Below are 27134 nucleotides of genomic sequence, written 5' to 3'. Positions count from 1 at the left end.
AAGTGTAAGGGCCCTAAGTTAACCTATGGGTGCCAGGCTATGCTGCCATTACTAGCATGTAACATGTACAACTTATTTCGCACTGTACGTAGCCAACCGTGCTAAACGGAGGTGCGCGGGAAGAGCAACAAACTAAACAGCAGTTCTAAAGAAATTAGTTTTAAATTTGGATTTCAAAGTGCATAGCTCCAGTGGCTTCCTAATTTCGGAAGAGCATTCCAGACAGCCGCAGAAGGGCATCTGAAAGCACACGATGCGGTGAGGGGTAGGTGCTGCTTTGACGCCACGCAAGGTTTACAAAAAAATGCCCTCTGCCACAGTCCCTTTTGACGACACAGAAGACTGCAGGAGTGGAGCGGTGGCATAGTGGTTAGTGCACTGCGCTATGCACCTGATAACATGAACTCTATTGGTCGGCCATGACTAACATCACCGGCGAATGATATCAGAAACAGTTCTGGGCCCCCACAGAACCGGTGGTGAAGTCTGGTCAACCAACCCCCATGGCCATCACGGCAAGGGGAGGGGCCCTCATCTGGCAGTGGACTGGCAAAAGGGTTGTAAATGATAAAAGGTTGAATTATTAACGTGTGATTATTTGCTTGAAAATAAACCAGTGACGGCGCTGCGCTTTAAAAAACAAACATAAATGAAAACACATTTGCTGTTGTCGTGACTACCCCTTACCACTGGCGGATAAATATAGCGCAAGTGTCATTCCCTTTTCCTCAAAGGGTTGCACTTCAAATGAGAGCCGTATTGGGATGTGGGGGGGGGGGGGGGCTTCGTCTCAGGCTGAGAAAATGATAAACGCCACCTAATCCTCGCGAGCTACTTCACAAATCAACGACAGTGCAACCAGCACTGATGATGTAACGATTCATTCATACAAATTCACAACACGCGAGTCATGATACCAATACCACGCCTGAGTCACATGTGTAAGAATCAACTGTTTCCCCATTCATAAACACATTTTGTACAAAACTGGCCCGTGGAATTCCCACTGGCAAACATAAAAGAGAATGTGAGGTGGTGGGTTGGCTCAGAGGTCAGGGCACTAAGCTGGCACTTGCTGAGATGACCAGTTTTTTGCCACCTGTAATTTAACCAAGTCTCTTCACTGTAGTGAAGTTGCTGGTCTCAACCCAGTCACCAACAACTGTACAAAAAAAAAACTTCACGTGAAATTTCATTCTGCATTTAATTGAGCTAAATTCCAGCTTCGCATATTAAAAATATCGGTTTCAATACCATGTGCTAAAGAGTACATTAATAACGGATTCTGGATAAAACTAGGGTGGGGGGGAAAGCTTTTGAAGTCCGATTTTTTTTTTAAACATTCTTCAATTGAAACGTGACTCCAAATTGTGACCCAGCATCGTCACAATTCACAAAGTGAGCGGGGCAGTGGGGGTGGGGAATTCACACGCATAGCAATCAACATCGATAGCGGATCGCTCAAGTCAAACTCCCTCAACGTTTCCTGCGAGCAAACATAAGAAGCCTGCGCACCGTGTCACCATGCGACAACCACAGGGAGGTGTGGGGGGGAGGGGGAAAGCGGGCGTGTGGTCGTAGATCGTTTCGCGAAGTACGTCGCCGACTCTGAGCCCGCGCAAGAGTCGGGTGAACCGCGTGGAGGCTGCCAGAGCTCGCACCTCCAGGCTGCCCCGTTTGAGAGGGTGCAGCACCAGGAAGCGCTTGAGCAGGTTCTCGCAGTCGGTGGACATGTAGAAGGGGATGCGGTACTTCCCGCGCAGCACGCGCTCGCGCAGCTCCTGTCGGCACAGCCAAAATGCGGTAGCGTCAGCAGATTCACCGAGGTCACCCCCACCCGACCACGTGCGCGCGGGGGTCAAAGAGTGATGCACGCAGGGAACTCCATTTTCTGCCCGAATACGGGCCATGTATTTTTGTTTACTCTGCCTCCACGAACTCGGCACATAACGATACGCCATTGTACGCGGTTTATTTACACGTACCCGTCGGCCACCTGAAATGTTACAGTGCCAAATAATCAAATCGCGAAATGGATCGATACCCAGATTGTGACGAGAGAATCGGACTAAAAAGCGCCTGGCGGCACATGGGAAAAAAACGTGACAAACAACGCGTGTCGTGAACCGAACACACATCGGAGAGCTCTGCAGCACAACTGTGAATTACTAATCAAAACTTTTATTTTACTAGGTAAGGCCCCACTGAACTATAGCTCTTTTTGTAGAAGCAACCTGGCCACAAACGATAGCTGAACGAAGTGGCTTATCATCACGTGAAATTATATATCAGCGAAATATTCAAAACGCACATTGGTTCTAAATATGGAGGGAAAAAACAGGATGAACAGGAGAGAGACGTGCAAACTCCAGATGTACAGGCGTCAGGGTCAGAATCTCGCCACCGCGGAATACCTACGCAGCCGTCAAGAGTACTTTTTTGTAAAGCGTAACACAAAGAGTATGCCAACTTGCCTGTGCCCCGCGTGTGTCATCGCGCGTGCGTGTCTAAACACACCTTGAGGTTCTGGCCATCGAAGGGCAGCGACCCGCTGACGAGCGTGTAGAGGATCACTCCGAGGCTCCACACATCCACCTCGGGCCCGTCGTACTTCTTGCCCTGGAAGAGCTCGGGCGCGGCGTACGGGGGGCTCCCGCAGAACGTGTCCAGCTTGCTTCCCAGCGTGAACTCGTTGCTGAAGCCGAAGTCGGCGATCTTGATGTTCATGTCGGCGTCCAGGAGAAGGTTCTCCGCCTGCGCGGGGGCAGGGGGGGGAGAGGGGGCGAGATGGAGAAACCGCTCAAGAGACTGACCGATTATACCCACCACAGGAATTCCATGATTCGTCGTGACCTCGGGCAAAAGCGACGGCCACGGTGCAAGGAACGTTTATGGCAAAAGAGGTAGAGGACGTCCGTGGTGGAAGAGGAGGACTGAAGGCATTGTTCTGGAGATGCTGACAGGCAGAGGACTGACATGGGTGCAATATCAACTGCTTGAGTATGACAGAAATAGACGGAAAACTCTGCTATCTATGGGACCTGTTGGCCAGTATCAAAATGATGAAACAATAAGAATAGGTTTTACCCTTTCTGGCAATAAAACAGATGTCAAGATGTTCAAAAAGCAAATAGATACCTTTTGCAAGGCATCAAGTCTGCATTAACCACACGTACTTGTGACAAAACATGCAAACAAACTCTCCTGTTTGTGTGGGCCATGGACCCAGTGGCCTCTGTAAAGGCTGGAAGGGAACAAAAAAGAATGGGCTACGATTCGATTTAAGCATCGATTATTTTGGTTATGTACGTAATATAGCCAAAGTACAGTTCTGATAATTTAAAACAAGGTTTGAATGTCATACGAGGAACAATCTTTCACACAAGATGGTGCATTGCTAGCTGCTACTATCTCAAGACAAGACGCTGGAAGCACAATTGAAATTGAGAATTTTCCCGTCGCGGGAACTTAAGGAAAAGGATTTTAAAAAGACTTTGGGGGGAGGTAGTAAGGCAAAAGTGAGGCGGCAGGGTGGCACACCGATAACATCTGTGCCTAAACCAAAAGAATGGTCTGGGTTCTATTCCAGACCAGGACACTTTTCTGCGTGGAGTTTGTACGTTCTCCCCCTATTGTGTATGGGTTTCCTCTGGTTTCTGAGCAGCTGCGGTGAGATGTTAACTACCTCACCTGGTATGCAGGAGGTCATGGGTTTGCTTCAAACCCCGACGCCTCTTTATATGGATTTTGCATGTACGTGCCGTGGTCGCTGGGAAATTTTCTCCGAGTCCTCCGGTTTTTCCCCTCCACGTTTAAAATCAACATGCGTTTTAGAGTTTTTGGTTGCTATAGATTTCGTTGAGCTATCATTTGCGGCCAGGTCTCTTCTGAAAAAGAGCTATATAGCTTAGTCGGCCTTACCTGTTAAAAAAATAACAATCAGTTCCCCCCCATAGCTAAAAAAAAAACGGTATTGGCCAAAAACATCCAAATGATGCAAAATGCCTCTGATGTTACTCAATTGGGATTCCAAGTAGCAACATCGGCCCCTACCTCTGAAAACTTGGCTGGACCCTCCTGAAAAACCGCCTTGAGACTCAGGATTTTTGGAATCAAGAAGTCGAATGCAAAATAACACTAATAAAATATACATAATGGTGCTGAATAGAAAGCAGGTAAATAACAGGCGGTGAGTCATAGCCAGAGGACACGAAGGTCTTGGAGCTTGGCCTTGACCACGGAGAGGGTTTGTGTGCGGTGTAGATGGCCAAGGGCGGCCGCCAGATCTACACAAACAGGGGCGGTGGCGCGAGGAGGAATGACCTCCCACCAAGCGAAGATTGCCTGGGAGATTTGACCGGAGGCTCTAATTGCTGGAGCAAAGGGGCATAAAGATACGGTCCAGCAGAGAAGGTGAGCGCGGGAGATTAAAAGCAGCGGGTTTGGAATGGCCCCGTCCATACCTTCAGGTCTCGATGTACGATGTGCTTCTGATGACAGTACTGCACGGCTGAGACAATCTGCACACGAGATAAAATCCCGACGCGTGAGTCACACACACGGTGGCGTGGCTCGTGAGTGTCCAGGCTGTGCAACTGGGCCAGGCCCCCGGGCGCCAGGCTACACAGCTTTTCCGCGCCCCCCCAACCCGCATAATTTATTGCATCAAGGCCCATGCCAGCCATGCTAAGCAACCGGTTACAATCAAGCCACATCAACACCTTTTGGTGAAAGATTTATGCTATGTGGCCAGAGACCAGAGAATTAAAAAAATAGCATTGGACAGCAACTGGAAATGCAACAAATTTTCACAGCCTATGCTATTGTTGCGAACGAACTTAAAGCTGTGCATTTTATGAACAGGAACTAGAATTAAAAACGCGATTTTTTTTGGCAGAGCCTGCATAGAACCGTGACCGAAAGTTCAGCTCAGTAAGTCACAAGAATGTAACAGGAACGTGTGACACAACACCGAGTTGAGTTTAATTGGCCCACGTCATAAATGAGGTCCCTATAACGATGCATTCATTCAATGTGCACACTGTACAAATGGAAACCAAACTTTCCGCTTTAGGCCTAACCAGAATTACAATCAATTCTGGTAGGCCTAATCACTGTTATTATGAACAGTTTAACAATGGCTGCGACTAAGACTTATATTGGTCGAAGAGAATTGGAAGCGACAATTTCCATAACCAGAATGAGAACTGAACAAAACGATGCTTCCATTACGGACAGAAATAACACTAAATTGAGGCACACGGAACATATTAAAAACAGCAACTAATTAATTATTATGGAACTAAAAATAACACTGTGCTGAGTACCATATAACTGCAGCTTCCACTACTGTTGTATGATATGGCCTCACTACCTTAACGTGGTCACTCGTCAATACCTTAATGTGGAACAATAATAATGCTACACCCGGTCTAACCAGCATTCAGTGCATTCACAGAACACTATTCCAATTAAGCAATTTATCTACATTTGAAAAAAACTAATTAGTTGATGCTACTGCAACAGCAGTGGTGCCCAAGCACAATTAAAACAAAACTTGGCGAGTTGGATCATGAAAAAGGATTGTTAAAAGTATAGAAGGGTGATGATTCTGGCAATGAGTCATTGCCCTAAACGGTGAATAATGAAAACTGCATGGGCAATGAGGCCAAAACGCACGGCGAAGTTGCAAAGGAGGGCTCTCTTACCTGCCGAAACTTGGCCCGTGCCTCCTTTTCTTTCATCCGACCGTGTGCTACAAGGTAGTCGAACACCTCCCCTGTGCACGCAACGGGGGGGGGGGAGGGGGGGGGCATTAGGGTGGCAACTACAACACCATCAGCAATCATTGCTGAGAGGCAGGTGTCCATTGATAATTACAAGTGCTGCAAGAAGCATGGAGCAGTGCACATCTTGGAATTAGGCTTCGAGAGAGAAAGAGGAACACAAGCTTAGAGAACAAGTGCCAAGAGTGGGCTTGGGCAGGACACTGTCGCTAGAAAAGATGGTGGCCGGCGGTCGAGACTAATGATGGGAGTTGCAGCCAACTCAAGGCGACAAGCCCAAAAGGGTGTCCCCACCGCAAAAATTCACTCAGTCCATGCGCTAGATGGATTGTTGTACATTGCCGGGCTGTGAGAGATGGCAGTCGGCTTGTGGAGAAGACTTCATCCAGCAGTGGATTTGATCATGGCTAACGATGATTGCAATGATGAGTGCTGCAAGGGGAGAATTTACTTTTGTTCAATATCACAAAATATTGTGAAAAGTAATAATAGTGCACTGAAATGTTATTTGGAGATGCATGTAAGGTCAAGAGGTCACCATTGTCACTGCTGTTGATGGCACCAAACCTCATCATTGCTTCCTTCCTTCTGATAGGGCTGTCACTATTGCACATTCAACTTCTGCCTTCCCAAGAATGCTCTTACAGTCTCCCACCGTCCGACTTCACATCTTCCCCTTTGTTACCGACCTTTGAGTGCCACTCCAATGCCCGTCTCAGTAACCTACCTTCCTTCATCCATCCATCACAACTTCCTCTTATCGATAAAATTAACAAGTGGGCACTTTCTATTTCATTTGGATCTTCCTTGGAGGTAATCTGCACAAGCCGATTTGCACTGCAGGAAATTATGTTTGCAATATTTTCAATTCCTTCAGTGAAAGTTGTTTTGTTTTTTATTCCGATTTTTATTAGTTTTTTTTACATCATATCGGCAATCTAATTCACCCTTGCAAATGAGATGCATCCTGGTGTCCCGATTTCGCAGCTGGTTAAACAAAATAAACTTGAAAATTCCAAGCTGCTTACCCTACTCTGCAATCGAATTCCTACCAGCTGTTTCTGCACCTATACTCAAAAAGCGATAAGCGTATTTTCTCGTTGCTTCGTTAAAAGCTTCAGTTGTCAGACCCACGCAGAAACAGACTGCTGCCTCCACAGTGACAAGAAGAAAACAAACATGGCCTCGTGTATACTGCTGAGGGTGGAGCGGTGGGACAGTTGTTACAGCGCTGCACTGTGAACCCAGCGACTAGAGTTCAATTCCCTGCCACAGCTAACATCAGTGACGAGTGATATGTGAAGTGGTCCTAAGGTCCGCCCCCCCCCCTTATCAACCAACAGATGGGTACATATGATTAAATAAATAACTGACGTGACAAGGGGATATAGGCAAGTTGATGGTCAAAGAACTGCCATTACTTTTTTGTTACTATTACATACACACACAGCTTGCAATGCAGTTTTAGGGGTTCCCCCGTTGTGGTTTCTGTCACAAAATAAAAAAACTGCTGTGGTTAAGGTTCAAAATGGAGGAGAAGTAATTACACTGCCACGGCAGTTTCAGAAAGTGGTTATGAACGAGACAAGATGAGAGATCGAATAAAACTTACCGTCGTAAAAGTCTCGCAGCAAACGGATGAGAGCAGCGGATCGGTGTGTACCACAATGGTCAGCGTAAGTGTCCACAGTGAAAAATCTCACATTCGTCAATAACGCTACGTGTGGCCTCAAAAGGAAAAAAATAAATAATAAGTAACGTTTTGGGCAATTCCTCTTCTTCAAATCATATAAAATATGTGTTTTGAAGGCCCATTTATGAGCGAATTGTTTGGAGATGTCACCTATTACATATGTATTTCCTTTTAGGCCACAGTGTAATTGAGGAATGTGTTGATTTGTTTGATTATTTGTGCTTGTGCACCAAGGCAGCAGCATCACAAAATAATTTGTTCACAACTAAAAGAAGTTGGCTTTTGTTCAGTCACAAGGGCTCTCTCTTTACGAAGGTATTACAATAACAACTTGCAGGTCACAATTGCAATAACCTACATCCTATTGGGGAGGAACTTTATAAGATGGTTAAAAACAGATTGACGTCAAATAACTAACCACCCGCAAACCGGCCAAAGCTCAAGATAAAACACGAACACTTTGTTGTTGTTGGCAGTGCCGCATTGGCAAAGTAGCAGAAATTCTGAACTGCACTGCATTTGCTGCCTACGGATGGGGGGAGGGCAGAATCTAAATTAACATACACTCACAACATATCATATAGCACGAGAAAGGAAATGAATAAAGCACGGATAAATAGGTATCAAGTACACGGACAGCCCTTTGTTTAAATCCACTGCTGGACGAGGGACTACGCGTGCCATGCGGGTCAAGGTGGTTTATTTTGACCGTGATTCAGTACGCTGGTCAGTGCGGGTCGGTGAAGGCGAGGAACACGGACGTGGGAATATAGATGTAGAGTACAACAATGGATTTTGCTGCACTGAGCTCTGCTGTCCACCATAGGTACTTAACAGCCTACAACAACATCACATGCATGATGGTCGCGCATGAAAGCAGTATCCAGGGGTTGAACCTGCTTGGCTATGGGATCTTATGAAAGCGGGCAAAACTCAGGGTAATTTGGTGACAAGCAGGTAGCCTAACTATCACCTTGTAAATAAGACTGCTAAATTAATTAACAATAACTCGTTTCTCCAGGAAAGCCTCAGTGAATGTCCAAGGCTTTGCAGTGAATTGTTTGGACAATTCCATTCACGAGCGTTTGGCATGTGGGAGGAAATTCTAGTAGAAATAAAAATACCAACACATGAGAGAATAACACTGAAAGCTCTGCACAGAAGCATTTAAGAATCTAAGTTTCAACAACCCGCAGCCCAAGTTGCATTGCCAAGCAGTCTCCCATCCAAGTACAGCAGAAGCTGGATTTAAGCACACCCCTTGGGAGCAAGACCATGTGTGCTTATATACGAATTAGTGTGTGAAGATCAGAAGTTGCCTGTGCCCCCCAAAACATGGATAATGTAAACAAGTGCTGCTTATATCAGAACTGTGCTTATACCAAGGTGTGTTTATGTTCAGCTTCTACTGCATTCCTAACCAGGCTTAAGCCTGCCTGGTTTTCGAGATCTGACGGGATCAGACGCATGCACGCAAGGCGATGTGGTCATAGACAGAACAGGAAGCTAGCGAAGGAGGGGTGGGACAGTTGGTATATTGAGGTTGGGTTGCATTGGCGGGTCAGGTTTATTTCAACTTTCGCATTGTAACAAATGTGTTACCGAGCACCGATATATGCAGCACTGATATCCTGATTTTCTTCATATAATGAACCAATTAATTAAAAACATCTGCTGGCTTTCCAAGTAATGGTTTTGGCATCCACGTATTAAGTAACTCAATTCCGAATGTTGCCTGCCGGGTGAAGATTTTGAATTTGGTCTTCTGATAAAAACCCTAGGCAATCATACATTTTTGTCCATTAAAGGTAAGCACAATGGACTTGCAATCTGGAGGTCAACGATTCAATTCAAACGCGACTCTTGAAACAATGGCGCAAGTTTCTAAAATCCTCTGTCCACACCCAGCAGTATGAATGGGTACACCATACAGTCAATCGGCAAGCCGTGTGTGGTGGGGTAAAGTGTCTGGCCAGCATACAGTAGCCCAAATACCTTCTAGAGCAATGGTTCTCGAACGGGGGTACGCGGACCCCCTGGGGTAGGTGGCAATGTCCCAGGCGGTACGTGAGGTAATTTACGTGTGAAATTGTCATGTACGAGTCATTAGTGAATAATAATGTATGAATCTGCCAATGTAAAATAACTACAATAAAATGTAAATCCATATCGTGACCTAAAACGAGATAAAATACCTTTGTAAACTCATTGATCTTAAACAATATGATTTTCAACGAGTAACCATTGAGCATGAACAAATCAGGATACCTCACAAAATGGACAGATGGTTAAAGTTCTGATGTTGTTGGGCCTATAAACAGGGTTGGCTTACATCGACGGCTTAAACACGTGACACAAAAGTGATGTCACGGGCCCGTGCATTGCCTCAATAAAAAAAGATTGGTGTTCATTATTCATACATTAAATTCTCAGAACCATGTTCGGTCAGGCAAGGGGGGTGTTCTCCGTTGAAACAAAACTCAACAAGCTGGGGTACCCAGTAGCCAAAAACAGGTTGCGAACCACTGCTAGTCTAGAGGAGCTCCCGCTGGGGTGGAGGCCCTTCCACCAACAGTGGCGTGAAGCAAGCCAGCAACGAATCGCAGGATTGCACATCTACCTTCTTTCTTACACGACAACTGCTTGACCAGGGGCTGGGGCAACCGACGGCTCTTGGAAGGGCTGCTTCGTAACATTACTTTTAAGAAGGACCCACCATCTCGTATTCACCACGTCCATTGTGGCTATTGAAAATGTTTTTTTTTTACCGGATTTAAAAAAAAAAACAGCTCTTCTTGTTATTTTGGTTGCCGACCCCTGTGCTTGGACAGAGCGCCGACAACGAGAACACAACGCGCGGCAGGGACTGGGTGCGCATGCAGACGCGAGCGCAAACACCGCCTTCTCCGCACTCGTACCTCCGCTGGAGTACTCCATGACCAAGTACAAAGTCTTCTCCATCTCAATCACTTCAAACAGTTTAACTGCGGGGAGATAATTCACAAGCACATGTGAGGGCCTTCGCACCGCGCGCTGCCAGCTCACTTGCTCGGCGCATCGTAGACGCAATGAAAGAGTGTTTTTTTTTCTAAGTCTGGAGCGTGGTCACGTTTTCACATGGGCTAAATGGGACGTTGCGCAATTTCAAGATTCAATGCTTAACAGTTTTTTTTTATGCATAAATATAGATTTTTTTTATAGTCTCATGTAAATTATGAAAGCGCTTTTCATATATGTTGTTCTCACTATGGGACCGAAGGGAATGTAAGCATGGCTCTCTCGGATGTGTTTTCAGCGGTTGTGCCGCGTGTTGTTCGGCACGATGTCTGATGTTTCGCTCGACATGCTCTGAACTTCCGCGGGATACCGACAAGAAACGTCTGACATCGTGTATGACACAAAAACACATCGGAGAGCAATGTGGCGCAACCGTGAAAACCTATGTAAAGGAAAAGGTAAGCAATGTTCAAAAGTGAAATATGTTGTGCAATGCCAGAAAACGTTTCACACAACGCCGTTCCAAACGGCTAAATGTGGGACTTTGTGTTCAAGATCCCTGGTGAGTGGGTCGTGCAGCACAGGGATGACCAAACAGACTCATGAGCAAATACCTACCGATGTTGGGATGGTTGAGCACCTTCATTATTCTGACTTCCCTGAAAAGCTGCAAGAGGGGACACGGAACAGCGGAGGCAACGTTACAATGGGGGAGAGTAGCAATGACACTTAACGAGGCCGTAAGAAGGTAGCTCAAGGACAGAAGGCATACGCGCGCACACCAGTAACTTAAGAGGGTTGTTTAGCCAAACTGCACAACGCTGGGCAGTGTGAGTTGGTGGCAATGGCGCAGTAACCCATATGGCATGGTAGTAGATTGACAATATGCGGCACAACCCCAGAAAACACATCCGAGAGAACTATGCTTAAATCCAGCAGTAGAATGACAAAGGTGTGTATATGTGCATGAAGTTAACAGTGGCATTTTCCACATGCTACTCCAACTGATTAGGAGGGTGGGTCAGGGGGAGAGTGGTGGCACAGCGGTTAGCGTACTCTGCTATGAACCTGGAAATCTGACCTAAATTTTCCAGCCACAAATAATATCAGCATCAATTGATATCTGAAGGGGTCCTGGACCCCCACCCTGACTTCGCCAAACCATATGGATCAGCGTGTCGAAATATGGTCAAATAACCTGTAACGTTAACAAAAAAAAAACTTGGAGGCATTCATCCAGCAGTGGATTGACAAAGTTGGAGTCTAATTTTGCTTTGTTTACCCCACCGATAAACGTAAGTTTGAAAAGCGGGAAAGAATGCTGCCTTTCTTTTATAAAGATAAACATATAAAAACAACAAAAACTGGCTATGACACTTCCTTTTTTCACGTTCAAACCCACCATAGGCGTAGAGTGGGCAGTGGTATGGACGCCAGATAAACACGGCAAGAACAGCTGCTGCGTCACAAGACGCCAATAAACCGGCTTTCATCAGCAGGGGAGTAAAGTCGAGGCGTTACGGGAGGAATCCACAGCTTCAACAACAGAGGCGCCAGTACCAACCCCTTAACCAGCACCAACCCAAATCATCTTCTCTACCATGCAGGTAGTGATAATTACAACAGATGCCAATTATTTACCCAGGAATGCCTCGCTGAGTATCTGGATTTATTTTCAGGAAGGGTTTTTTCTGCATTGGGAAGTTCATTAATGAGGGTTTGGTATGTGGAAGGAACCTGGTGTAAAAAGGTCAAGGTGGTACGTTGAAATTTCCTTACACCACTCTACTTGGAGCTTGGGAATTTGGCCAACTCTTTCATGCTTGGCAGATGTCTTGGAAGAAGTGGGAGTACCCGCACTTTGCCCCACCATACGCAATCTGCCGAACTGTGGTATACCCATTATATGAATGAGGTAACACTTAAAGCGCTGCACAGATGTATTGATTTATCCAGGAAAGTTTAACGGAGTCCCAAGATCATCATGAAGCTCTCACTACGCAAATATGTTTGGCATTGCAGACAATGGAACCAACACTACATTCGGCAAGTAATCCAATGTAAAATTGATAATTTACAACCTTTTGCAATCCACTCAAGGATGAAGGCTTCTTCACATTTGTCAGTCATGGGGGCTGGGTTTTTTTATCATACTTCCCCACACGAGTGAAAAACAGCAGGCATGGAGGTGGAGGGCACTCGCCACTGATGCTAGTCAGGGCCGGCAATTAAACTCGGGTCTCCAGGTTCATCGTGCAGTGTGCTAACCACTGCGCCACCGCTGCCCCATATCAAGCGTCGATTCTACATTATTAAAGCAAACTATTTCTTCCATCAAGAAGTGGAGGTAGTGCAAAATCGATACACACGTGATGAAGGTCACACATTTGTGTTGCACAACACGTGGGAACGGTTGTCCCACATCTTTTAGTAATCATCATGAACCAATCAAGGGCAGCATGACACCACTCGCTTGCCTTGCACTCCAGAGGGCCCTTCATTACAGTTGGTTATTTTACAGCCGTGTGTTAATCCACTGCTGGATGAAGGCCTCACCAGGCCTTGTTGACCATGGCGGGTATTTGGATCATACTGCAACCACGCCGGTCAGTGCGGGTTGGTGAAGGCGGGAGGAGGCCAGGTCTGTTTCGGATGTCACCCATCAATAATGGTAACCGCAACTGGGAAGGAGTGCAGGCATCATAGCTCAATGCGCTAACTACTACACCACCTCTCCACCCCATGATTCTCTATTATCTAAGAATAAATGTCGAAAGCTTTTATTTGTACTCAGAAAAGGCCGCTTTTGCTACTTGAAAATAATTACCCTGGGACAAACCCCCCCTCCCTTCCCCAACTTTTACTTTAAATTTGGGCATGCTACTCCGAAAACTAAAACAAACTTGGCTCAGTTTCATTTGGTCCGAGCGAGTGACGTTTTTGTCAAGGCGGGTTTTCTCAAGCTTTGCATTGGCAATGACCCACGGCCCGGGGAAAGAAAGCCCCACTTTGCACGCAGTTGTCACGCAAAGAATGACGATTCTGTGACCATTGTACAGTGGGCCCGCTTCGTGCGAGCTGAACCGGAACGGGCCAGTCGGCAACAAGCAAAATTACACCGCAGGCACCGCCCACCAGCTCGCAACAATCGGAAAACTGATTAAACAATACATCTGTTTACTTTGCCATTCAATTGCTTTGAGAACGGAAACTCGTGAACTTTCCAAGTGCCTTAACTGATAGCGTTTTTTTTTCTGTGCATATATTACGGAATATTTTACAATTAGAAAATTACAGCAAGGCCAAAAAAAATGCTTAAACCGACATTACCTTCTGCAAGCTGGAAGTGTTGAGTTGCGTTTTGTCGATGATTTTTACAGCAACCTGCAGGAAAGCAAATGCACCGTCACGTTTCACACCATAACACAGTTGGCCGATGTCACATGGGTTTGTCACGATAGAAAAATGTAGAATTACAACACAATGCGTACGAATATATAATCGACACACGTGACTTAATCTCAAAAGACATTGTACAGAAACAGTGTCATTAAAAAAATAAAAGCAGTTAGTTCAGTCTCAGCCAGAATAAAATAAAGTTTTTGATACTGGACTTAACCAGGATCACAGGGAGTCGACAGGCAGGCACAAAACTAATGGGGCAAGGGATTTCCAGACTTCTATAGCAGCAGCGGAGGAGAATGTGTGACCTCCCACTGAGCTCAAGTCGACTTTGGGGGCTTTGACAGAAAGTCTTGGTTGCCCAATTAAGTGGGGCTACATTTACAGCGTTGGGCAAACACAAGTATATATTTTTAAAAACCTCACCACGTTCACATTATTAAAAATGCCTTCTGCTAGAAGGGAGATTGCCTGAAACGTCAGCTTACTGTACACTTTTCTGACCTTAATCAAATAAGCGCTCGCTTAGTTCGTAATGGTGTTCAAAGAAGCACCTCCCGACAACATAAAATAAACACGCAGGCAGTTTGCATTATTCTCTGCAGGCCTCGTTTCAAATGATGCCCGTCGCTATTATGATTAGCACCACTCCTTTCCAAGTGGCCATTGAACCTGTGCACTGCAAACACATTACGCAGTTAAATGTAGGAGGCAGTTTTCTGCAACGATGGCATTTAACATAACACGCTGCGAGTGATTAAATAGTAATGTATTAATAAACGCTTTGCAGCGTTTCTCCACAAAGTGCCGTTGTGTCGGATGCTCCATCAAGACATCCGTAGCCATTGCCAACGGGTCCACTGTACGACGTCCCACTCACTGTACCGACCATGAGACACAATCTTTGTTGCGGGGCTGTAAATTATACCGCCAAAAGCCAAAGTTACCAGCTTTGTCAAAAGAGTGAAACGTGAAACAGCGCCTGCATCACCGGGTCTTCGATGCGCTCCAGACAGAAGGTGATCGGGGGAGAGAAACCGTAACATGAACATGCATCCGATCGTTTTAACAAGTACATCTAACTCTCGATTATCCATGCGTTGGATTATCTGGGTTACAGATTAAACGAGCTGCTGAAATTTTTTAGTAAAATACCTTTTACACGTGCCGCTCATTTAATGTATTTGCTCAGTCATGGGGGGGGTGGGGGTCAGTGATTCGGTACCCATGTGACTACAAACATTTCTGCGAGTAAACCAATTACTTCTCTGGGACACCTATTCTCCCCCCCACCCATTACCGCAGAAAATCGAGTTGATGATCAGACAATGAAGAAAAACCATTCATACACAAGCCACACAGGTAAGGTGACCAGACGTTACTTCGCAACCTGATATGCAATGCATAGGAAAAGTCATTTAAGAGGTGTGTACTGATGACAAACGAATCTATTGATTCAGATTCTTAAGCTCATAATAAAGGTGTCAATCCACGAGCATTCATAAAAGGTTTTTCATTTGGATTAGATAACATAAATATAAATGTGTCGTTTAGCCACCACCACATGACACTGCCGATGAGTAAGGTTTGTCACGTAAATAAAACATGCCAATTACTTACTACTTGGAGAGTAACCAACAAACGGGTGTGCTGAGCTAGTAACTAATTGGCACGTTTTGTTTACGTAACAAACCTCACAAATTGGCTGTGTCAGGTGTTGGCGGGTTAACGACACATTTATATTTACATGATCTAACCCAAAAAAACCCTTTATTATGGATATTGGTCGCAGAAGACTACGTGTTAAATTAACATGTATTCAGAATCAACATTTTTTACAGGTTTATGTTATATGTAATGTGCTCACATCATTCCCGCAGCCACTAGAGGTGCTATCATTCAGTACGAGATAAACTCATCCCTGCAGCCACAAGAGGTGCTCCCATTCAGCAAAAACTTAAACTAATTGATGCTCGAATCAAATCGCAACGGTGAAACACGACAATTCATCGAATTGCCAGAGGCAGTGTGAAAAGTTACACTCCAAGTAATGAACAACAAAAACAGGAAGCTGTCTTGTCTTAAACCACTCTCGGTAAAAGTGAGCACTAAGCCGCGGCAACGTCTGTTGGCCAACTTAAAAAAAGACTTGAGAAACAAAAGCAGTCATACGAGCTAGACATGTAACAATCCATTATTTAACAAGCCCAAACCCTGCTGATGAGACCCAGAAGTTAAAAAACGGTCAAGCATTTTCTTGCTTAAACAAATGCTTCTAGATAATATTGGTCTGGAAAGCCAATAGACCAATGGACTAAAATAAATTCTTATTTGTTTGTGGAAACACAAAATGACATTTTCTTATATATGATTTTTCCAATCAATTAAGGAGATCCCTACGCTCACCATAACACACATAGTACTCATTTACAGGACGTCCCATCACTTATTATTGCTGAAATATATATGCACATTATATGCAAACGTTACATTTAGCCCAATTGAGCAACCATAAATTGCACAATCAAGGCAGGATACAAACGTGATGGCCAAAACAAAACAAAAAAATCTCCCAAATCGTGACAAGTCGTTAAATCACTGGGAAAGTGAACCAGCCCCTGCTAACTACCATGCCCGACAGTCGGATTCAGCGGGAGACATTTTTTTGTCTTGGAATAAGCTCACATGATGAAGGCGGAGATGAGAGATTCAGCCAACTCTCGATTCTCCAGCGTAACAGGGATGGAGTGGTGGCCCAGATAAAACAAAAAAATACGAATGATGTAAAGCATCTCTAATTTGGGAAATAAAACTGATTTATTGTTCACCTGCATAGAACTGGGGCCAAGACGTAGAATGTGTCGTTTTTTATTGCTTATTTAAAGTGATTGGTTTACTTGCCGACGTGTTTGCGGTCACGTGGGCGCCAAGCCATTGTCACTCGACGAGTGAGGAGCGGCAAAAAATTAAACGGGCGCATTTAAAAACACTTCATTAATTTTCCAAGCAAGAACGGTTTCATCGGTAATCGAAAGAATCCATCCACGAATAATCAAGAGTTCACGAAAGACGCAAAAGCACAAACGAGAGTCGGCACTCGCAAAAACGTCACAATCCATCCCGCATCTCGCCATCGCTTATATCCCGTGAGCCGCACCTCCTGCCCGGTGAGCGTGTGCTTTGCCAGCTTCACTTTGGCAAAGTTGCCCTTGCCGATGGTCTTGAGGAGCCGGTAGTTGCCCACCCGTTGGGTCTGGCCCGAGGGCGGCTGGGCATCTTCTGCCGAGTTGGAGAGCGGGCTCCGGCAGCGCAGCGATTGGCCCGCTTTGTTCCCGACCTCAGCCGGGCCATCTCCCACGGCGGGCGGCTGTTGTGGCGGGTGAGAAGGCGCACGGGAGGGGAGGGAGAGAGAAAGGGGTCAGAACATCGAGAGGAAGTTATGATGAAAACAAACCGCTTCCTGAATGGAAAAGCGCCCGTGCATATGCGTGCCAACCAGTGTTTGAACTCTACTTGGGGACCATTTTTGCTGCTGCTGGTGTTTGTGTGTGTTTGTTTTCTTTAAAACAAAGATTACGCGTTAGACTGAGGTACCCTTTCTCCAGGCATCACGTAGCAGATGTGCTAAAATCCTACTTCGATATTCATACTCGGAATGAAAACTGGAGCCGAGGGAAAGCGGTGAAGCTATGCCATTAAGCCGTTAAATGGCACGTATGGCTCAAAACGGGTATTTATAACCCCTCGTCAGAAGGATCTGAACGATCGGTAGAATCACAGCGTTGAGAGGCACGCAGGGCCACAATTAGACTTGACACTTTTATTTCCTATAATTAATCAGGGAGGGGTTTTTTTTGTCTTCTGTGTCACAGCCTGGCATCAACAGACGACAAAATCGCACACTGGGCAGTGAGGAGGACAACAGGCCGCTTCTTAAATTAACAGAAATGCCACAAACTCTTGAAACACGCAAGCAACTATAATTTATCTTAGTACAGTACTGCATTGGTATAACTACCTAAACACATGTCCAACGACCACAATTTGGTTTATTCAGTGCAGTAACAACGTCGCCTATCTCACTCACTGGGAATTGAGACATAGCCGGACATGTGAAATGATGAGATATATGAACCACCGTAGAATATTAGTTACACTGTGAGAAAATAGGTCACTGGACAAAAAAACGCTCCTTTCAAAACACTCCTTTAAACATGGGGAAATGCCTTGCTGTGCTTCAGAAGCGAGCGAATGTATGCAACTTTAAAAACAATACTACTGCAAGTGAAGAAGGCAGCATTGTGAACATCTGTAGAGAATGACAGTTACAGACACCACTGTGCACACAGCGTTGGGGGCATGGGTGGTCAATTAGCGAGGGTGAATATGGGGACGTTGTACTGTACACCCACACGGCCAGAGTCTCACAGGCAAACACCATCAGCGCTGTTGACACTGGTTACTCAGTTCTCATTATAACTGGACCCCCATGACCCCCAATGAGTACTCGTGACCCCCCCCCCCCCCCCAGAAACCCCGGACACGTTGCCGGCCCTTCAGCCGGCGCTTGCATGACCAAAAAACGTCCACAGCTCGGCTCCAAAGGGGTTGGAGAAAGACCCAGCTGGTTAGCCTAATCTGGTGCAACATTAGTGTGTTTCTTCATTTATTTCCTTCCAGTCAGCCAACCGGCCACTGTAAAGGCAAACCATGGCCGCTGAGAAGCGAGCGCCGTTTCATTTAACACCAGGGTACAAAAGTTATTATCTCAAACACACGACGGAAGGCGCGCGCACACACACACACACGAGGGGTGGTGGTGTCGGGGACACGACAGGGAGTCCTGTGTCCACACCAAAGTAATTTACTTGGCAGCAGCGACGCGCAACGATCGCAAGCACTCTCTCAGGAGATGCAGCACGCAGCGAACAGGCGGGCGAGCAATACTGGAGACGATGGAGAGAATACCTGTGTAGCAGTGCACCCGCCCTAACGCGGAACACCCAACAACAAAGAACATTTAGTGCTGTGCCACAGTCAGGCACAGTAACACTGCACAGCCACACCACGCGCACACTTAACGCCAAGCAGGATGCTCGAACACCCACACAGACGGAACAGTCAACACACTGAATACACACATTGGACCCCTGCACACTCGACACAACCAGTGGGAGACACCCAGCACTTAATAACAGCCAACAGTGTAACACCCAGCACACACAACCATCGGCAACGACAAGAAGTGCAGTGCATCGTACACCCACAATGCTGTACAGCGAGTACACAGCATCGTGAACACTTAACAGAATGCACGCCGAAGATGGTACACGTGACACGGTGACCACGCAGAAGATATGATTGAACATACAAGAGAGCCTGCACACACTACAGCCAGCATGCAGAACACTCAAGATTGGATACACCCACTAGAGTACACCCAACACACAGAACACTCAACAAAGTGCTGTACAATACAAAGTCCATCCAATACTCGGTACAGCCAACACACTACACCCGACACACAAAACACCCGGCACAAAAAAGGCTCGGCACACTATTCCAGACAGTACATCCCATAGAGTACAACCAATAACACAGCACATCGCTGTATTTAGTGCACATTACCACGAATAACATCTCACACTCGGCCCACCCATCAGAGTCCACATCACAACACAGCATACGTCAGTGTATACAGCCTAAACACACAATACCCATCTATAAAACATGTGTATTGGGTTAGATCGTGTAAAGATTTAAATGTTGTCGTTAATCCCGCCACTACCCGACAGCCAACTAGTAAGGGTTGTCACGTAAACAGAACGTGGCCAATTCGTCACTAGTGCAGCACACCGGTGTGTTGGAGAGCCAAGCCACAACATTTACAATCTGAGTACGACGTTTAACCTGGTGTGCTTTACGAGTAATTGGCATGTTCTGTTTACGTGGCAAACCTTACGAATTGGCTGTGTCGGGTGGTGGCGGGTTTAACGACACATTCATATGTTTACGCGATCTAACCCAACAAAAAGCCCTGTATTATGTATGATATTGGTCACGAAAGCCAACATGTTAAACACACAATACCCAGCACACAAAACAACCGGAACAATCAACCCTCAACATGTATGTCTGTATGCTGAACTGCTTTCGCAGTGTGCGTAGCCAGCCGTGCTAATCGGAGGTGTTTCCGTCAACAAAACACACTCAAAACAGTGCACCGCATAAAACACCCAACACTCAACTACCAACAAAATGCAGAGCACCGGGTAAAAAAAAGTATCCCCAGCTTACAGGACGCAACTCACACACCACGTGTTGAGTATACAAAATACATCGTACAACGCCCATTCCACCTTACACTCAGAACACTAAGTACAATAAGCACGGTTGGCTACGTAAGGTGCGAAAGAAAGTTCAAAATGCAAACAGCTCAACGTACAATAAAGTGGACCCAACACCATCCATCTTAAGGTAGAATGCCCGCAGTGCACAGGAAACATTACACCCATCACCAGCGAACTGGTCACAGTACGCTCACGACATTACCAGGTAGATAATGTCACACCCAGCACAACACTGTACTTCAGTTTGCTGTAAATGGGAAATTATCCTTAGTGCACAATATATAACACACATATAACACACCGACCATCGTACTTTAACAGCAGTCAACGCAGCATAACATTTACAGGCTCGAGTCGAAGGCCTTCCCACAATCGGGGGGGGGGGGTTGTTTGACCATACTTCATCACCACGCCGCCTAGTGCAGACTGGCGGAGGGCCTCCCAAGATCGGTTCTTGTCCAGACGTCACTCACCATCAGATGTCAGCGGCCGTGGCAGGCAATCAAACTCAGATCGCGCCGGGTCTACGGCACAGCGCGCCAAGAAATCCGGGGCACAACTCACCGCTCGCTCCCCCGCACCCAAGCGAACATGGCACGAAAATAGTCCGAAAAAAAGTGGCACTCTCAGTAAAAGAGGGCAGAGCGGAGGCGAGCACACGCGGCTATTTACAGCTCCGGCTGGACCATTGTGCCACTATTGTATCATTACAGCTCTTTGGGGCCAGGCCTTTAAAACGCGTAAGCGTCAAAAAAAGAAACCCAACCGGTATGGACACAAGGCGATGAGTTATTAAAGCGTGGGTGCGTTAGTCACAAGGAGGCGAGGCAACGTAGGCAGGCAAGCAGGCAGGAGGCACTTAGAGGGGAGGGGAGGTGGGGAGGAGGAAGAGGGGTACACCATGCACGCGTCGTGTTAGTTTATCGCTTAAGTCGGTGGCCCATCACGCCAGCAAACATGTACACCTGAATCAGATGACACATGGGTGTATTATTGTACAAGGGCCAAGATGATTAAGAAGGTATTCTCGTTAGAATGAGAAACTCAAGTCCAGTAAGGGGCACAACGGTTTGCGTTCTTATTTTGTTGGCCCATTACGCCATCGAAACGTAATATGAGATGACATGGGTGTATGAAAGAGATGACACGGGTGTATTGTCAAAGGGGCTAAGATTGAGCACTTCTGTTCTCGTGAGAAGGATAAACTAAAGTTCAGTGAGAGACACGTGTTTAGTTAGATTATAGTGCTTAGTCGTTGGGGCCCATCATGTCACCACGCACTGTAACATGAACGAAACGACATGGGTGTGTATTGTTTAAGGGTTAATGTTGTGTACAGTCTTATCAGGATGAGAAATTAAACTGCAGCTGCAGTGAGTGGCGCAAGTTCGGTTACGTTCTTTGTTGGTGGCCCATCACGTCAAGAAATGGGTAACATGAGATGACATGGGTGCACGAATGCGATGACATATGACATGGGTGCATCGTATAAGGGCTAGGAATGAGCACTTATTCCGATTAAAGTGAGAAACTAAAGAGTTGCATGTTTGGTTAGGATATGTTGTTAGTTGTTGGCCATAAAAAAATATATCACACAAGACTGCGTGAGTGTATATCGTCTCAGTGCTAAGGTTGAGTACTTTTTCCTACCAGAATGAGAATGAAAACTGTCAGTGATAGGCCGGAAGTTATATTGTTGGTGGCCCATCGAGCCATCGAAATGTAACATGAGATGACATGAAAGTAAGAATGAGATGACGTGGGAGTATGAATGAAATGACAAGAGTGTATTTCATAAAATGCTAAGACTGAGCGCTTGTGCTTATTATGCGAAACAAAACTACAGTGGGAGGCACAAGTTGGGTTAGATTGCTATTTGCTCGTGGCCCATCATACCAAAGTGGCATGCATAAGTGGATGTTTGTGCAAAGTACATGAAATACGATTGGGTATGCTATTATCAGAATGAGAAACCAATGTCAAGCTTGTTGTATGTAGAACTTCTTTTAGTACCGTACATAGCCAACCGTGCTACTCGGAGGTGCAAGGGAAGGACAACAAACTAAGCACATCAAGCTATCAACAAGTAACTTGAGATGACATGGGTGTATGAATAAGATGACATGGGTTTATTGTCCAAGAGTTACGATTGAGTAATGTACGCATTCTGACCAGAACAAAACAACCTCTAAACGGCGTTAAGAGACGACAAACTAAGTTATATTCTATGGTTATTTTGGTAAAGTCACATAGATAAAAAAAGTAATTAAAATAAAGTGATTAAAAATATCACGACGTTTCGATCGTGACTTTACCTAAAGAACCATAGAATATGAATTCCTGCAGTCATGAACGTTAAGCCAAAACTAGGTTATGTTTTAGTTATTGGTGAACCACCTCACCATGAACAATTCACATGGATAAGAGGACATTCATCTATTTTCTAAGGGATAAGATTCAGTTGTACAATATTTTGATCCGAATTAGAAAACGAAATGCCACATTTTTAGTGGCCTCAAAATTTCCAAGTGGCTCAACTCACCCACAGTGACTCGCCTATTGAGTAACAAGCCTCTTGACTGTGTTGGGTCAGAGTTGGGGGAATGTTTTGACTACCACAGAAAGGTATAAAGGGATGAGGTTTTTTTTAGACTCCTTTACACACCATACAAATAGAAATTCCGAAACTGAACACTGATTTACCGCTTACCAGGGAGTGGACAAGTGGAGCAGTTCGTCAGTGCACTGCTTTTTGAACACGGCAAACCTGAGTTAAATTCCCAATCACGGCTAACATCAGTGGGGGGTGATGTCCGAAATGGCGCCAAGTATTCCCCTTCACCGATATGCACACTGCCATGAAATATGGCTAAACAGCTCAGTATTAATTAACCATAACCCACGATTGTTATTCACACACACTGCAGAAACCTCGGTGCCCCAGGTCTTGTTGCAAAGTGACAGGATTCAGGGGTCAATACCATTTGTGTCCAGTCAGGGTTTCTATGTACAGCATATTTTAACCTGACATTATTTGACACTGCTTATCTGCATTATAGATGGCCCCAAACGCCTCTCTAGTCATATGGAAGGACTGTTCAGTGTTTAACCCTCCCCAGCTCTTCGATGGAGAAGGGGAGTGTGCGTAGGATCAGGTGAAATCACTTCTGAGATCTGTCCGATGCTCTGCCCTCTACACCTGCTGGCCTTCCCATACTTCTCTGACGTACGCACCTCGTTAGCCCTCCCACGCGCACTGTTAAAACTAGGCCACTGGGCAGGCTTTTCTTTGGCAGGGTTCTTGGGAGTTGAGCCAAACATAAATCTCAATCTAGACAATGATTAACATGGGAGGCTCACCTCTCGTGCCACCTCAACTTTGTAACTTCCTGGAGTTAGCATCTTGTTTGAGTCAACGCCATTGTGGCCTCTTCACGTCATTTGCCTTCCATATGTATGCTGAACTTCTTTCGCACCATACGTGGCCAACGGTGATATTCGGAGGTGCGGGGGGGAAGGACAACATTTCCTGATATGCTGACCCTGCTTAAATTAAATAAATACCCATTAGTTACCAATGTTTGTTGCTCACTTGTTGCCCTATCTGATGGCGCAGAAAATTGTTTAAAACGACGGATAAAGATTGTGAAGGGCCACCTACCTCATCGCCCTACCCACATCTCCAACCTTCCAAAGCTCTCCAGCCTCTTCACATCCTCTGGCCGATCCACACCTCAGCCTTCCGAGACCTCTTTGAAAATCCGACTCATACGGCCTCCACACCACTTCCGGCCACAACACCTCCTCCTTGGCCCTGAACACCTGTTTGCAAGCTTCCCCTCTGCATTGGCCTCCACACACTTGTTGTGTGGGTAGTGGTGGGATGACCAAAAATGGCCAAAAAAAGTGGAAATGACGAGGTTTTAGACGGATGAAGTGTGGAGGCCAATTATCTAGGTACTGTGGACACCACCACTACTTGGCATGTTAAAAAAGATCTTCATAGCTCATCGAATTCCTCCAATATAAATACATATTCGGATACACTGCCGAAATCCGGATCTTCAAAAAAAATTATCTTAACATTCTCTCCTAACTTGAATTGAAGCTTTCTTCTCCTACCTGTTCCAACACTTGATGAGCCACGCTATTCTACATCATCAGCCTACCTGCTCCACATTCGCCACCTCTCCAGACTTATCAGCCTCCATCAATATCATTCACCTTCACCAGTGCCAGACTATTTGGCCATCCCAGATTGCCAACCATAATCATCCTTCATAACCTCGTTAGTTCCACATCGTCGGTCTCCTCATCTTAAATAAGCCGCCCAACAACACCCCCCGAATGACCATCAATCACACTTCGCCCCAACGTTACCTGCCTCCGCACCTCTTCTGGAATCCCAGACGCACCAACATCGTGAGCATTCACGCGCACACCTCGTTAATTCCACAGTTTCGACCTCCCCCACCCCACGTCATCAGCCATCAAACCTCGTCGGAGCCGCAACTCTTATTGTCTCCATGTCTCCCCACATGCATTGTCACACCCAGTGCTTACTTGTTTGGACTCGGAAACTGTCGGTAGAGGCGGCCTCGTCGACATCTCAGCGGCGGCGGCGTTTCTTCCACTTGAGTTTTGTGTTCACAAGACGAGGAACGACAATTTCAAAAATAAATGAAATAAACAACAACAAAAAAAACAAAGGCTGTGTAGGAATGACTTCTCAGTGGCAGCTGGACGGATGACCCGATTCGCGAAGTTGTTGGGTCTTGACGGATATGTTCAGCAAATTAAAAAGACGAACTTCTTTCGATTCAAAACGAAGGACCCCCCTCCACCTCCCCCCCAAAAAAGAACAAAAAAACCTCACAAAGTTCTGATTGGATTATTTAATTATCCTTAAGACGAAAAATAAAAGCAACTTGTGTCGCCTCTACACAAATGTCCAACCCTAAAAACTCAGAGACGGTCGCTTAAGGCTCAGCCATTACCAAGTTGCTTGAAGCAGGCTCGAAAGTCATTGCCCGGAATCACAGGGGATCCTCTCCAGAATCCTACGGGCCCACTATGGACCCCAGAGTTCCTGGAATCCTTGGACTGAGTCCTGGGATTCTTTCTGTCGAGATCCCTGTGCTGACCTACTCCAGGTGCCCTGAATCTCTGGGCTCCCTTGATAATTCCACGCGGTTCCTGAGTGCGGAATCTAGGGGTTCTTGAGCTGAACCTGGAGGGTTTCACTGTGCTCCGGGGATCTCTGTACCGAGATCCCTAAACCGTGTCGTATACGTCCCCGAGTCTAGAGCTTCCCTAAGGAAAGTCCGGGAGTCCCTGTGCCGAGTAAGGATTCTTCCGCTGAGTTCCGGGGTCTCTCCAAGTTTCAGGGGGTGGTCCCTAATCGGATCCCCAGGGATCGATGCGCCGAGTATAGGGGCTCCTGTATACCGAGAACCAGGTGTCCCTGAATCTCTGGGGGTCGCCTAGGGGTAGCGAGTCCCAATGACCCCCTTCTCCGAGTTCTAGGAATTCCTGCCGAGCTGGGCGGACGGGTCAAGGGTCTGGGACCTCCCCGAGCCGCCGATCGCTTCGAATCCGCTCAGCGTCGGGATCTCGGCAGCTCCTTTGCCGTATCCCTCTTATCTCCCTCCTTCTTGAACTGTGGCTGCTGTTGCCGACGATGCTGCTGAGGATGACGACGACGACGACGACAACGAGGCGGCAGCAGCAGCAGAGACATGGGGCGAAGCGTGGCCCTCCGCTCGCCGCTTCTCCTTCGCCTCTTCCCGTTGGCCGCCCTGATGCAGCGCGGCCCGGGCCGCCGCTCAGCGCCTCGCGAACATGGCGCGCGGGCGGGCCGACAAGGGCCGTGACGCCGGCAAGGCAGACATCTTGCTCAGGGTCAATGGGCAACCCCGTTAAGACACTCGCACCTCCCCCCCCGCACGAGCCCCGCTGCGTCAACACCCAGCTACACCCCGCCCCTTGCAATTAGCTCAGCGTAGCAAAGGTGGCCCCTTACCAAGATGTCCGCCCCACGCGTCACGTAGCTCATGAGCCCGCCCCCCCCCCGAAACCTCCCCTCCCCCCCGCGGCCGCCGGCCGCCATCTGTAAGTCTGTTTACTACGGAGTTGGATTTCGTAGTGCGGATAAGACGCGTCCGCCTTGCGTTGTCGCCTCTGATTGGTCAGCCGGTGACCGACGAGGCGTGGCGCGCGCGCTCCCCCCTCCACCGTTGCGCATCCGCTGTGAGAAATATGAAAGGCTCGCTTTCCCCCCCACCCACCAATCCCCCTCCCCGGCACGCTCTGTTCGGAAATCTTTACGGAAATATCCGAGCGGCCACGAAGATGACGTCGGGGCCCTACCTTGTTGCCGTACCTACCTCGAGCATTGGTGGTGGGGGAGGGTTGCGTCATTGATGGTGGCCCAGAGGCTGAAAAGGATTATGAAAGTTTTATTTCGTTTGAGTCTCACGCCTTCCTTGCGCTAATTGAATGTTCGTGAGAATCGGAGGAGCGTTTATTTGTCGTTCTTCTCGCTGCAACGAACACAAACAATGCTAAGACATGATTTAAAGCTTTCGTGACTGCAGGAATTCATACTCCTTGGATATTTTAATCGAAAACAGACCAGAAGGCTCATTGGGACACTGTCTACAGGAAAACCACTCACACGGATGCCTATCTAAAACCTGACTCCCACCACCATCCAGCCCAGAAGAATTCCCTCATCAAAACCCTACACCATAGGGCCCGTTGCATCTCCGACCAACACCACCTAGCCAGTGAACTGGAGCACGTACACCAAGCCCTCAAGATGAATGGATATTCGGACCGCACAATTCGCATAGCAGGGGTCACCAAAATGTTTTCCAAAATCATGAGCAAACACAAGATCCATGT

The 27134-nt window shown here is 46.7% G+C and overlaps 1 protein-coding gene across 4 annotated transcripts in view; it reads right to left on the bottom strand.

Moving 5' to 3' along the window:
• LOC116947720 (MAP/microtubule affinity-regulating kinase 3-like) overlaps nt 1–26162 on the bottom strand; it is a 53840-nt gene extending 27678 nt beyond the window's left edge. For 2 of the 4 annotated variants that reach the window (XM_032963757.2, XM_032963759.2), the window contains exons 1-9: nt 24792–26161; nt 17036–17245; nt 13807–13860; nt 11095–11143; nt 10398–10463; nt 5709–5779; nt 4464–4520; nt 2518–2754; nt 1662–1781 (exon numbers count right to left, since the gene is read on the bottom strand). In XM_032963757.2, coding sequence (XP_032819648.1) covers nt 1662–1781; nt 2518–2754; nt 4464–4520; nt 5709–5779; nt 10398–10463; nt 11095–11143; nt 13807–13860; nt 17036–17245; nt 24792–24836 — 909 coding nt within the window. In that variant the 5' untranslated portion in view covers nt 24837–26161. Of the gene's footprint in view, nt 1–1661; nt 1782–2517; nt 2755–4463; nt 4521–5708; nt 5780–10397; nt 10464–11094; nt 11144–13806; nt 13861–17035; nt 17246–20701; nt 21062–24791 lie in introns of those variants that run through there. The other 2 variants (XM_032963756.2, XM_032963758.2) reach the window with 2 other exon arrangements.
• Nucleotides 26163–27134: the final 972 nt, after the last annotated feature.

The sequence above is a fragment of the Petromyzon marinus genome, chromosome 31 (genome assembly GCF_048934315.1).
Source record: "Petromyzon marinus isolate PM22_M1 ecotype Great Lakes invasive population chromosome 31, UKy_Petmar_22M1.pri1.0, whole genome shotgun sequence".
In the NCBI taxonomy this organism is placed as follows: Eukaryota; Metazoa; Chordata; class Hyperoartia; order Petromyzontiformes; family Petromyzontidae; genus Petromyzon; species Petromyzon marinus.
The sequence above is the reverse complement of the archived record's forward strand: the minus strand, read 5'-3'. Positions and strand labels throughout refer to the sequence as shown.